General features: G+C 43.5%; 1 protein-coding gene across 6 annotated transcripts in view; it reads right to left on the bottom strand.

Annotated features, from left to right (window-relative positions):
• Positions 1-654: 654 nt before the first annotated feature.
• SLC24A3 (solute carrier family 24 member 3) overlaps positions 655-14,425 on the bottom strand; it is a 454,104-nt gene continuing 440,333 nt past the window's right edge. For 5 of the 6 annotated variants that reach the window (XM_016146148.2, XM_016146152.2, XM_016146149.2 and 2 more), the window contains 2 exons: positions 8,832-8,897; positions 655-5,532 (listed from right to left, as the gene is read on the bottom strand). In XM_016146148.2, coding sequence (XP_016001634.2) covers positions 5,383-5,532; positions 8,832-8,897 — 216 coding nt within the window. In that variant the 3' untranslated portion in view covers positions 655-5,382. The remainder of the gene's footprint in view (positions 5,533-8,831; positions 8,898-14,425) is intronic. The other variant, XM_016146147.2, reaches the window with a different exon arrangement.

The raw sequence follows: 14,425 nt of genomic DNA, 5'->3' as shown, positions 1-14,425 counted from the left end.
AGGATGATAGAGAATGTAGATTATAAAGAGTTGACAATATTTCTTTTCCTACTTTCAGAAAGTCATAGATCTCAGTGGAAGCTGAAAGAAAAAAGAATTTGGAAAGAATGAAAGAAATAGTACATCCGTGTGCGTGTATGTTTTCCATAGCTATAAACCAAAGATATTGGTGGAGGCTGGTGTAGGAAAAACGTGGCTTTATGGGCAAAGGACCTCATTTACACCAGTGGTTCTCAAAGTGGGTACCAGACTCAGCAGCAGTAGTGTCTGGGAGTTGGAGAGAAATGCAAATTCTTATCCTTAGACTTAATGAACCAAAAATTCAGGAATGGGGCCCAGAAATCTATACTTTATTATGTCTCCAGGTGCACACTTAAATTTGGGAAACACTAATTTAGACAAGATGAGTAAATGCAGGTAAACACATTAAAAAATATTGACATTGAACATAATATTTAATTTCTAAGCAACTGAAGGAAACAATTCCATCTGATATGATAATAAATTTTTAGATATTCTGGAACTAGTATTTCAGAGACCTGCAACCAGTAGACAAAATAAATTCTCCTAAAAGTAAAGCCGTGGGCATTTGGCTCAATGCCCATGGCTTTACTTTTAGGAGAATGGTGACTGGTTAGTCACCAGTGAATAGTCATAGTTAATACTTCTTTTGTTTTTGGTCTTCGTTTTTGCCACAGGTAGGAGGGGAGAGAAGATTTAAGATTATAGTTTCGAAATATATGCCATTTAAGCATAAATTGAATTTATTTACATAAATGTATGTGTATATACATGAATAACATTTTTATCTTTACACAACTCCCAACTTATCCTGTTTATCAAAAGCCAAATTTGGTGATGTCACATCTTTTGGTTTGTTGGGACATTTAATGCAGAAGCTGGTTCCAGTAAGTTGCATACAAAACCTGGAATGAAACATGATGAGGAATCTCAGAATCCTTGCAGTTGTGTTCTGGGTCCTTCTGAGCTGTATCTACAACTTGGTAAGAATGTTTGCTAAATTGAAGTTGGGTAAAAACTTCTAACTTAATATGACTATTAGGTATACTTTATTAAGGAGATAAATGTCCTGAATGCAACAGTTAGCTAGCTGAAAGATTTTAGTGGAGCTTCATTACTGCCCTGTGTTTTGAAACTAAGCATAAAGTTCAAAGTGGAATCAATTCTGGGGCATAGTATAATTGATCTTGTGCGCGTTGCTAATCTCTGCTTGTCCCTGGCCTCAGTTCCTGGCTTTTTTAGCATCCTTGCAGACGCCCACATCTTTGGATGATGACGCAATAGACACATGGATTTTTATTTATTAGAGAAAAATTGGCTGAATCTACCCCATTCCTGTAAATGTATCATAATAGATAACTGGATATTAGGAAAAATTTCAAAGATTTGACTGTTTTCATACAGAGTTTTGGTGTCAGATAGATGATGACAATGATGATGATGATGATGATGATGCGTGCACGTGTGTGTGTGTGTTCAGTGACCACTGCATAGAATATCAAAATAAATGAGACTCATTAATTAGAATGGGACCACTCAAAATCCAACATGGAAATGTCCCATCTACTTCAAAAGAGTTGGTGGAAATGGGTCAGAATACCTGGGACAATTATCCTATTTTGCAAAGGTGAAAAGAAATCTTGAAAAGAACATTCCCATCACCATCACCATCACCATCACCATCACCATCACCAATTTTCTATTTCTCGTTTTTCCCAACAAGCTGAATATTTTCATGAACAATTAGGTAAAGTTCTAAGGCTACATTTAATTACGTTTATTACAAGTTGAATGTTATCCCTATTTTATATGCCACAATTACAGTATTCTCTCTCTCTCTCTCTCTCTCTCTCACACACACACACACACACACACACACACACACACACACACACACTCTTAGGCTTTCCTCTGAAGCCTGGGTGCTTGAAATGAGTTCAAATGTGCTGTTTGGGATGTACAGAGTTTCAAATCCTTAGCATGTAAATTTATGACTGTAAACAACAAGTTCTGAAGCAACAGATATAGGAAAACATAATGAGCAGCCTTCTGGGTCTTTTGTAGGTAAATACAAAACATGTACCCATAAAAACATGCTCTCCCGAAAAAGGTAGGCCAGCACTTTCCTTTGAGAGGGGGAAAAAGGCATCCAGAAACTTCCCCTTGGTGGCTTCTCAATGTACCCAACGGCGCCTGAGGGGCATGTATGTGGACAGGGACCCTTGGCAGGCCCTGGCCAAGTTGAGAACACACTTCCCATAAAAAGAGGACCTTCTAGTGGTACCTCCTTGTGGGGTCAATGAGGATATGCTCAGGAGGAAGTTCAGGCTCCAGTGTGTGCCTTCCCTTGTTTACAGCCACAGAGATATGCCCTTGTGCATGAGATCACAGCCTGGGGAACTTATGGAAACCAGTGTATCCCAAAAAATTGCTGAGAGGGTTTCTCTGACAATACTGCCAGGTTTAGAATATTGGAAAAAAGTTATCTCAAACCCATCTAATCCCCCCCAATGCCCCCCAGCACAGTGGAAGCAGTGAAAACAGTAACATCAGCAGTTTAGCTTCCCTGGATGGCCAGCTCATTTACAACCACATTCTCAATCAACAGCTCAGGACAATTACACATGGCTTAGATCTGAGCAGAAATAGGCCAAAAAGTTTCAGAAAGGAAACCTTTGCCATTCCTAGGTCAGCAATCGTTGTGCATGGAAAGTGGAAATTCAACTTCATCCCATAATTTTCTCTCTCAGAAATCTAGCATGAAATTACGGTTTCTAAAGATTTCACAGCAAATGTGTTTCTAAAAAAATTAAGCTTTGGATCAAATATCTTTGCTTAAAACTCCAAGTAAAACGAATTAAGACTAGTATAACAAAATATTTCATGTAAAAAGATCTTATGCTTTGTAAACACTAATCGACATAATGAAAATTCCCTGACTGATGTCAAGAGTATATTTATAAAATGCACAAATATAGTAAAACACTCAAAACAAAGCTAATTAGTATTTTCCCATCACCTGGAAATATATTTTTAAACACATTTAAATAAATTTAGTGTTGTTAATTAGTAGTTATTTTTCTTCTAAGTCCTACAAATAATGTTGAGTTTCAGGTGGAAAGCTGACTGGCTCACTTAACTTTGATCTACTTTTAGATCTGATAATTATTTCTTGAGTCATGCAGGAGAAAAAACAGCTTATTGTGATTGTTACTATAATCTTTTAAGGAATTGGGACGATCTTAATTTTCACAATTAAAAACGAGTCAAATCAGACAGGATGGTGACCGTGAGCACTGCCGAAGGTCATCATCAGTACTGGCATGCTTTTCCTCTCATGTCCAGCTGAAAGGAAGAATCCTAATTAATGTCTCATATTCTACAGGACAACAGGTCCAAAGTCCCTTCGAGATTTAGAGGGGACCCATCATATGCCACCTTTTATTTGCAATCTGCCAGACATCTACCAGCATTCCAGGTGAGTCAACCCAGAAACAGATGGGCAAATACCTGGCCCCACGACTATGCTCTTTTTCCTTTCCATGCATACCCCTTAGTGTTAAACAGGAAACGCTTCAGAATCCAAGGAGAAAGTAATGCCCACTGCTCAAGGAGAGATATAGAACAGAGAAGTTTATTTTACACTATCCGTCCAAGAAAACAATCTCCATAAACCAGTGCAAAATGTGCAACAGAATCAATAAGTGTGTCCTAGCTCTGAGAGCCCAAATTGGTGATTTCCTTTCCTGGTCCTCCATCGGGCTGGTGCTCCATTGGCTAATGCTGGCCTGGTTTCGCACCCTTGATAGAAACATTCAACCAATTTGTAGCAGGTTATTACAATTCATACCAGAATGTGTACAAGGGATGCGGAAAACCATACCGAATGAATTATGTGATCAGTGCTTAAAGTAAATACAAGGAGAGCACGGGCAAGAATCCACAGTTTCAATAAATACAAGTGTAATAAGCATGGGTGGGTCTCAACTGGTGGAATTAGTCTGCATAATAATTCAGCATCATACAAAATCTAGCAGGGCTGTTGAGCAGTGATTGGCAACAACGTTCACAATAACTTATGCCCTTGAGCGAGTCTGCATTTAACACATTCTGTGGTTTCAAAGGTGTCAGTTCTGTTTTCACCTTCCCTTGCTATCCCTCCGGAGAGGATGGGTGGAGCTTGGGCAGCTTGGCTGTGGCGTCCCAGAGGAAGGACGCTGGCCCAAGAGCCAGCTGTCAGGGTCCAGTGTACTCAGTACCGAGTGGCAAATTGGGACTTTATTGACGATGTCTGTGCAAAGTGCGCTTCTCTCCATTTTCCAAGAAACCAGTGTCTGTAATTCCTGCATGAAAAGCAGTGGCGGCCTCTGGGTCACTCCCTGTCACCCCAAGTGTCAAGGAATGAGAGAACATCTCAGGGACTCACAGGCTGGGAAGCTTCTGCCGCTGACTGCCTGCCACCTCATGGATGGATGTTTAACCAGGGCCTCACGTCAAAGGCTTTGGGCAGGCTAGAACTATTGCTTGAGAGACCAGAAAGAACCTAGTGAGAAAGTGAAGGTCATAATGGACATGTAGGAAGCTATCTTCTTTCTCAGAAAACCTTACACTCCCTTAGGTAAAGCCTGCAGGACTGTGGGGGGCATCCTTGGGGATGAAATGCCATGCATCTGTTCCTGTGGGAAGCACTAGACCCAGGCATGCTCCAACATGCCTGGGATTCTGCCCCAAGACACAGCGGGGACAACCTGTGGACTGTTGACTGATCCAGAGCCCAGTAAAAGAAGATGCAAGAGAAACTCTTGATCTCTGGAAGAAGAGGAGTAAAAAGAAGAGCCCCCAAAGTGAAACAACCCCCCAAACCCAGTAACTTAGGAATCACCTCAAAACATAGCAAAATCACAAACCCTCCCTGTAAGGAATATACCCTCTCTTTGCTATCTCTTCAACAGTCTCAGGTCATAAATTAGGTTAGTCTTCCATCCAATAACTTAAAAAACAAGTAGGGGTTGTAATAAGTTTTGCCTGGCTTCGGCCAGATAGCAGCCAGTTTTTCTAGAATCTCAGTCACTGTTCCAAATGGAGCTTGAAAATTCATGTGGACTACGAAAGTCTTCACAAGGAGGAGGCCGGAAGGGGTGGGCGAGAGGGGCCGGGTGGCAGGTACGACCCAAGGAGGAGAAGGAGCGAGGGAAGGGGCAGGGAGAGCCTGGGCCACCGAGGCAGGAGCTGAGGCCTGTGAACAGCGCGGGAGAGACAGACAGGACGCCCTGGCCTGGGGGCCCGAGTGAGCCAGGGTGTGGCCAGGTCTTGTATTGCACAGAAAAGAAGGAACTGAGCCTTGGCAGGCAGACTGGTAGATCAGTGTTCCCCGCACATGGGCAAGTTCACGAAGGTGAATACGTTGAACTCCGTCATGATGGAGAAACACAGGAACACGCCGTACAGGAAAAGGCACCCGCACCCAAGCTTCTTGTCCAGCTGCCACTTGTTCAGGTGAACACCGAACACCTGCAACACACAGAAGGGGTCAGAGGGCAGCGGCCGGAGGGCCCTTGGGCAGGGCACTGATTCTTTCTGGGCCCACAACGTTCATCTCTCATTAAGGTGAGAACATCAAAATCAAGAAGAGGGGAAGTCAGAACCTGGTGTTCGTGGGAAAATAACTTATGAAAGTCATAATGATGGGCGTAAGAGACATAGCATAGTGGCCCCCGCTCCTTCCCTGGACTCGAACCCTGCACTGCTCTGTGCCGGCACCACCTGTCTTGACTCTTCACCCTCTTGGTTCAAGCAGACCCTGGCTCATCCGCATGCTCCCCACAGGTGGTGGCAGCATCTCTTCCCATTCCTGTGCCTGGAGGCCAGGAAGTTGTCCCCCTTGCTCCACACTGCTGCTTCCATACCCTTTTCTCCTGAAAAGCACTGACGTCTCCCAACTGTCACACTCTACTCTCATGGTTGCAGTTAACCCTGGGTGCCCCAGCATTCCTCAGAGCCCTGAGTCCCCTAGCACTGCCACTGCTGTCACCAGCACTCCTGAAATCGCTTTTTGGTGAGTTCACCATCCACAAAGAGGATCTTCCCAATGCCAGTTCTCGAGTCCTGTCCTTCACCCTATAGCAGTCCCTCATTCCGTGCTATCAAATAAAATTAAAAACTCAGTTCCTCAGCTGCACTGGCCACATTTCAAGTGCTCAATTGCCACATGTAACCTGTGGGTACTGTCCAGAGCAGATACAGGCTATTTCCGCCATTGTGGACAACCCTGCCACCTCAATTTTCCTATTACCCATAACAGAAAAAACAGTTCTGTTATCTCAGTGTCAGACATCCCACTTTCTGTCTGAAGTCTTCCGTCTTTCCCACTCACTCCATCTGGTACCCCACAACTCTCACGACTCTGCAGACACCCTGACCCAGAATTCACTGGAGCCACCACTGTTTTGCTGCACCTCACCCACCTTGTACCCCATTCCCTCTTTACCCCATGTAAGTTCCACCAGCAATTGCTATGGTCACTCTTGGCATCCACTTTCGTTCCTTGTCCTCTCTCTGGTTTGGTGCCTTTGCTGGCTAAGCCACAGCCTTTGGTTCAAGCCATCTTCCATCTACTCCATGCTGCTTCCTCATAGCTGACCCAGACTGGAGGAAAATGCCCAGCCAGGCTCATGGGTCTCACTTTAAATTCAAGACCACAAACCTTAAGTGGGCCATTCATGCTTTATGGCAATCATTCCCCATTTCCTAGTCCACCATCTCTCCCTTTCCTAGATGGCTATTTCATACCTCTCCTCTCTCCCAAAACCCCCAACACTCCCTTCTCTACTCTCACTCTCAGCTCGTGACCTTGTTCCCATTTCACAGAGCTCCCACCACCACACCTACCTGCCCACCTGCTCCCCTGGTAGTGAGGACCCAGCGACCACGGCTTTGTCCCCGGCATGGGATCCCACCTCCTTGAAGCTTAAGGATGTGCTTCCAGCGACTGCCCCTCTTCAGTCTCCACCCCCGGCCCCCGGCCCACTCAACCCCTGCATCATCCCAACTGGCATACAAGGATGCTGCTATCTCTCTCATCTTAAAAGACAACTACACTTTTTCTGGATTTCCATTTCTCTCCTTTACAGCAAGATAATTTAAAAGAGTTGCAAATACCGGATGCCTCCAATTTCTCTTTCCATCCTCTGCTAACTTATTCTACTCAACTTTCTGCCTCATTGCTCTGCAAACCACTGTTGTCAAGAGAATAGATGACTCTGCATTTCTAACCCCGATGGCCAATGCTCAGGACTCTCCTCCCTCAACAGAGCAGATAACGCCACCTTGAAGCACCTGCTCCATGTGGCTTCCAGCTGCCACACTCTTCTGGTTTTCCTCTTACCTCTCCCACTACTTTTTCTGTTCTTTTGGTGTTTTATCCTCATCCTCCTGACTCAGATCTGGGCCTCTTTTCTATTCTGCCTGTGCTCACGTCCTTGGTGAGCTCATCTGACTGCATAGTTTTAAATACCATCTACATCCTCATGTCTCCAGCTGGACATTTCTCCCGAATTCAGACTCACCTTTCCAATGGCTTTCTTGACCTTTCCCCTTGGATGTCATATAGGCACTGCACACTTAAGTGTTTGATGTTGCTCTTCTTCCCCAAACCTACTTCTCTTCAACCTTCCAACAACCCCATTTCAACAGCCCAGGGAGTGGTGAGGTCAATCTCCTATAGAATGTACAACTGTAGCACAGCATAAGGAGAGGCACTGCAGGTGTGAGCATGCACTCTGATGTCAGACTGCTTGTGCCTCCGTTCATTTGGCGTCAATTTTTCTATAGGCCTCAGCTGTCATCTGTATATCAGTGACTACCTCGTGTGGTTGTGGTGAGCTCCAAATAGGAAAATATATGCAAAGCATTAAGCACCGTGTGTGGCTATTGCAAGTATCATAACCTCACAACATACCAGGCCTAAGGAACCCCTAAACTACAGAAGAATAAATTATATAGATTTTCACGTTTGCATAAGGCAGTATTTACTTTGGTAAAACCTTGACATTTGACACCCACCCTGATCCCATAAATTGCCTCTCCTGCTTCCTGGCCGCCCTTTTGAATTCCCATTCTTAGTGTACGTATATTAACATAGTAATTAACATTGAATTAACAGGTGTAATTCAATGAATATTTCATTGAAAATTTCAGAAAAAAACATATTGTGTCTTAATGTTTATTAATATGAAAATTCAACAGCATATTTATATGTTAGTGGATACAGCATGTGGGTCAATTCATGTGTTAGTGCAAATTTGTTCATACCATATATGTCAGTTGAGTTAGGATATTACATTACATAAAGGGATGTAATAGTTAAGATAGTAGAATGGAATAAAACTGCACTGTCAATAAAATATATTCTTAATCACTGAGTATTGGTCAAATTCATGGATTTATGAAGATGTTTAGTAACCTAGAACAGTCGGTTAATTAGAATCTAGCCTTCTGTGACTAATCCTGCAGAAAAAGTGGGATCTTCCCTTTGTTTTCGATAAAACGATTTGTGTTTGATGTGAGAATATAGCCATGTTTCTGGGAGAAGGCTGCCTCCTTTCAGAAAAGAGAAGGCTTCCTTTGCTAGGATCCACTTCTAGAAGAAACAGTTATGAAGGCAATGGAACATCTGGAGGCCGATTGTTCCGATCCACTAGGAAGCCAAGTCCATCTGGTGTCCAAACAAACTCTGTAGCCGAAACACCCCAAGGGGGGTGGGGGAAGGAGAATGTGGAAACTCAAGAGTGAGGATAGGGGTACAAACCTACCGTGACAAAGACAGAGGCTAGGAGCAGGCCCACAGAGTAAATCAGTCCCCTGCTGTTAAGCCGAATCTGTAAGAAAGGATGAAACAGAGTTAGGCTTCCCAAAAGGCATCTGCTTAGTGCTAGGTAGGCATTTAAGCATCTCTGAGTAGGAGTGAGTCCAAATCTCTCCTCTGGGATGGAAAAGAAAAGGCAGCCTCGGCAGCCATGCTCTGCGGCTTGCAGTAGGAACAGGCATTTTCCTAAAATACCCAGAGTTGTCCTGGTCCGGTCCACTCTAAACTAGTTCCATCCTTCCCTCCAACAGTGGCACCCAGGGGACTGCCCCGGAGTCAACTGAATTCTCCATGTGTGTTGTCTGATTCTTGCTGCTCATAACACTTCCCTGTGGACCTAGGCAGTTACTTAAATTTCATAACATGAGTGTTGGGAGCAATATTTTGGAAAATATTACTAAAATTTTTATCTCTTTTACATTAAAATGTCTGTGACCTTCCCTTCAACCTGATATGAAGATGTTGGTAAAGGTTGCTATAGTGAGCAAAAAAAGAGTAAAGAGTTACTGTTTCTGATATTTGTAAAAGGACTTTGGTTAATTTTTCACAATGATACAATGGGACTGACAACCAAACTTTGAAGAGAAAGAAAGAAACAATTTTTGGAATTTTTATAAACAGTGTTGTCCAGTAGAACTTTCTGCAATGATAGAATGTCCTACATCTGTGATGACCCATATGGCAGGCATAAGGAACATGGGACTGTAAAGCATTTGAAAGGGGCCTCATACAGCAGAGGAACAAATATTTTAAATCTTGTCTTTGATGAATTTCAATTTACATTTAAAGAGCCACATATGATTAGTGGCTGTATATTAGGCAGAACAGGTGGAAAATACTAAGGGGCCGACCTGTCCGACAAAGATCACAGTTCTTCCACAGTGAGGAGAGAATGTCCCTTTTGCTAGGTCATGAGGCCAGCTGCCCTGAAGTAGGAGGTCCACCTCTAAGCAGCCCTGCTCTCAGAGCACCCCCAGCCTCACCTCAGACCAGCAACAGCAGCACGACCTGGGGGCTGCTTAGAAATGCAGGATCTCAGGCCCCAAACCGACCTCCTATATCAGAAACTATGGGGGTGTGGCCAATCAATCTGTGTCTCAACAAACCTTCCAGGGGTTTAAGAACCACTGATTTAGAGAAAGCGTTAAGGTTAAATCCAGTCTGATCTCTAAGGGCTCTGAGGATGAGACTTTGACATTCATTTTTTACCAGCTCTCTTGGAAACGCTTATGCACATCCAGGTTTGGGGACCATAGCCTCCCCACTGCCCTGCTGAGAGTCAAAGGCTCACCTGTATTCACAGAAAGCAAAGCGAGGCAGATCGATTGTATTTATTAGAGACTGAAGTGGTGGTTATAAAGAGTAGTAGTTTGGGGTCCTTCTGACAAGGTTCAAGGTACCTCTTGCCACCCTTCCACCAGTTCACCCCTGAGGTGTATGTATGGGAACAAGTGGGTGTCTCAGTAGGTGGAAGTGCTCAGTTCATCGTTTGGTGACAGAACACCACATGCCCTAAAGAGCCAATCTTTTCTGTGAGGACCTGGGAGCGTAACACATCTTACTAAGCACCGTCCACAGAGGGAATGGACTGCACTCTCTCCTCTGCATGCACAATCCGCATGAGCCGACCATCCCTTTGGCCCAGCCACCAACTGTCTTCCTAAGAATAAAGGATTCAAATCTTATCTCTGTGACACTAGAGCAGTGGGTTGACCCAATGAAGTCAGTGTGGAAAAATGAGGAATTGGCTATCTCAGTCCAGCTTGTAGCTTAACTTCCTGCAGACCCTCAGCCTGGCTATGCGTAGAGTTTCCCCCTTTCATCAGCTATGCTGGAATAAAGAAGCTAATATCCAGAAGCACATCACAAATGCTTGGCTGAAAGAGATTCTCTGCCCCCAAAGTATTCTGTCTACACCGACTCTATGCCAATCCCTCATGTATCCTGGCCAGTGATGAAGGGGCAAGGGGGCTCCCTGAGCAAATGGCGGCCCCTATGCAGAGTAAGGAAGAACCTGCTGGGGCTGTCCTCAGGCATATGGTCCTTGGGTTGACCCTGAAACAGTGACCATACACTCAGAAACCCTTTTGAGCTCTTAATTTTCAATGCTGCATGGATTTGTCCAAGAATGGGGTCAATATACTCCCAGCCCTGCTCTCCCTCTGTGCTCTAGCGTCAAATCCTTGTCAACAGCAGAAGCCAAGTGAAGCAATTTCTTGCCCTTAAGAAACTGACAGCCAGTGAGAGCAAAGCTGCAAGAAGGAAAATTCTTTGGTGAAGCCTTTTCTAAATGAATCACGCTTAAGCAAAGTTTTTGAACTTTACTTTTCCACATTCATATAAAGTCTTAACTGTGCTGCTGACATTCTAAACATGGCTCTAAAGACAAAAGATAACCAACTTTTGTGTGGTTTCTGATAATTTTTCACCTCCCCCCCTTTTTTTCTTTACCTTTTCTTTGCAGCTTCCTTTGGTTATGGACTGCCACGTGCTTCCAGAGATGTATTTTTGTTTGTCATTTTTAATTAGAGACTGATTTCTTGAAGCCTGCATTGATTCCTTGCTAACTGACTCCCACACTTTTACATAAAGGAGATAGTCAGGAATTAAGTTTCCTTTAGTTGCCTCTGGTCCAACTTGAAAGCCTCCCAGTCCCTGGAGACTATGGGTGGTTTGGGGCAGGACTTGACAAACTATGGCCCATGGGCCAAATTTACCCTGTCTTCTGTTTTTGTAAATAAAATTTTGTTGGCACTCAGCTTACTTATTTACGTATTGGCTAGGGCAGCTTTTACACAACAATAGCAGCGTTGAGTAGTTGGCCTACAGGGCTTAAAATATTCCCTCTTTGGCCCTCTCCAAAAAAGTCTTGGACCCTTGGTTTAGGGCATGGGTTCTAGCCCCAGTTTCCTAGTTTCTGAATCCTGCTCAGTAATTCACTTGCTGTGTAGTCACAGAGAGGTGAAGACTTAACTTCCCCAAGCCTCAGTTTTCTGATGTGTAAATGGGGATAATACAGTCCCCACCATATGGGGTGGTTGTGAGGATTAATTGAATTAATCCAGGTTAAGTTCAAACAGGATCCAATGTATAATTCATTCTCAGTAAGTGTGGGCTGTTATTCTCCACCCATTCAAGAACTGCTTGGGTCCACATCCCTGGTACCCCTGGCTGCTCCTTTTATAAACTCAGCAAATCCCTGATCAATGCCTCTGTAGATGACAAACACTACAAGGGCAGGGACCACATCTGACTTTATCCTCTGCCTGGCACAGGGTTGAGCACGGATCACCTGCTTAAGACATTGTTGATGAATGGGTAACGAGTACCCTCAAGGTAGAATTTTGAACACGGTTTTTAAAAGGAGCAGTGTTTCTGTGGGGCAGGGTGGACTGGTCAGTGAGAGGCTGGCAGAAGAGAGACCCAGAATGCCACTACTAGATGACATTCCAGAAGCAATGCAATCCCTGCCCATCATTCCTTGTCTTCAGACCTCACTTCTTTTATGAGCATACATAGTTTTTATTTTTAGCCTAACATTTTATTATGAAAGTTTTCAAGCATTCAAAACACTTGAAAGGTACCACCTTATTTTTTAATGAACTGTAACATAAGCTGCAGATACTAGTACACTTCACCTGTAAACACTTCAGCTGGCATCTGTTAAGTGTTAAATAGGGTTCAATTATAGCTCATGGGTCTTTTACTTTCAGATGTAATTTCCATATGCTGAAAGTCACAAATCATAACCGCATCATTCAACGTGTTATCAGAAATGCATGCACCCGTGTAACCCAAACTGAGAGCACTTCCATCCCCTCAAAGGTTCTCTAGTGCCCTTTGTCTTGCCTGAGGAGAATCACTCTTCTAAGTTTCTCTACTATATGTTGGTTTAGCCCCTCCTAGAAATTTCCATATAAATGGAATCCTACAGTGTGCACTCTTTTATGCAAGAACTTTCTTAAAGATTCCTTCATGTTTTTCTTTTTGTCAATAGTTCATTTCTTTTTATAATAGCATAAATATACCACAGTTTGTTTAATTATTATCTTGTTGATGGACATCTGGGCTGCTTCTACTTTTGGGCTATCAGCGTGTATCAATTTTATACCTCACAAGCGGAATGAAAAGAGACATTTAATGGCTGCTTCTCACCAACTGACGAACTATTAATGAAGAGAATAAAGACACCTGAGACCTCAGATACTCTCTCACATCCTAGCATCCCCCATCTGCGGTCATGCACCAGATGGGAGAGCTTCTAGCTCTCTCCAAATGGCAGCGGTTCCCCCTTTCCACCTAGGCACACTCCTGTTTCCCTTTTGGGACTTTCTGTCTAGTCAGATGGCACACTCATCTCCTTCCCACCTCTACTATGCCCATCCCTCCTTAAGTCCTTTTGCCTCTTTTAAGTTCAATAGGCCCTTGCTGGCCCTATACCCCATTCAAAGCTGATCTCTGTGGTGTTGTTTGCTTGGGTCACATTCTTACCTCCCCAGCTAGTCAGTTCCAATGCAGAGGGCAAATGACGGGGTCTTAAGCTTTCCCTCATTCCACACAGCACCTAACTTCCCCCTGGTCCTACACACTATGTTTAAATTAGCATCTGTAGGTGATGCTGTGCATGTGTGTTTATGAGCACACGTGTGTGTGCATGCCTTGGAGGCAGCAAGGTTGGATGGCAAGAGGCAAGAGTGGAGAGCTGGATGGGGAGACTGACCATGGTGAAATGTGGCTTTAAGCTGATCTTTTCAAGCAACAAAGTGAGAAGGCACCCCCAATTTTTTTTTATTAAGGTATAATTTGCATGCGGTAAAATGCACAGATTTTTTTTATCCATCAGGTGTACTATTGGATAAGTTTTGACCAATGCATGTACCCATGTAATCCACAACTCAATAAGAATATACAATATTTCCATCACCCAATAACTTCCTTTGACAGCAGAAAATCTAACTCACCCCCCTCAAAAACTAGTTTCTTGGGGTGTACTAAGGGAGACAGTACCGTGTTTCATCTCTAGACTACCTTCAAAAAAGATGTTGAGTGCCAACAGTATCAATCTAAACAACCATTTCCCTTTCTGTCTCACAGATGCAAAGCCCATTAAGTACAAATGCAGAAAATCTCCATGGCAATGCCTATCTGAGGGTGTGCAAGGTGCAACCGGATTATTCAACCCTGACATTTAACATCGTTTTTATTTCTTGCCTTCAAAAATATGCATTTTCATTTTCCAATTCCTTCTTGACGATTGTTGCAGAGGAAACAGAAGGCTGGCTGGTTCCAAAGTCAACAGGAATTTAGCCCACAATGTAAGTATATTTTTTCATAGGATACACACAGAGACTCATTCATACCTAGTTTCATGGGTGTATGTGGTTCAAAAAACTAAATCCTATACAGCCTCAAAGACTCTGACTTCCCCATATTGCAGTTTAAAATTTCTTTATGGTTTGAGGTCTTCTCCACCCAGCCAGCAAATTCTTTTAGGAAAAATAAGAAGTCCCTGAATTGTCACTAATTTATTTATAACTTGGA

This window comes from Rousettus aegyptiacus, unplaced genomic scaffold (assembly GCF_014176215.1).
Source record: "Rousettus aegyptiacus isolate mRouAeg1 unplaced genomic scaffold, mRouAeg1.p scaffold_m13_p_12, whole genome shotgun sequence".
In the NCBI taxonomy this organism is placed as follows: domain Eukaryota; kingdom Metazoa; phylum Chordata; class Mammalia; order Chiroptera; family Pteropodidae; genus Rousettus; species Rousettus aegyptiacus.
Note: the sequence above shows the minus strand (reverse complement) of the source record. Positions and strands in the feature narration are given on the sequence as shown.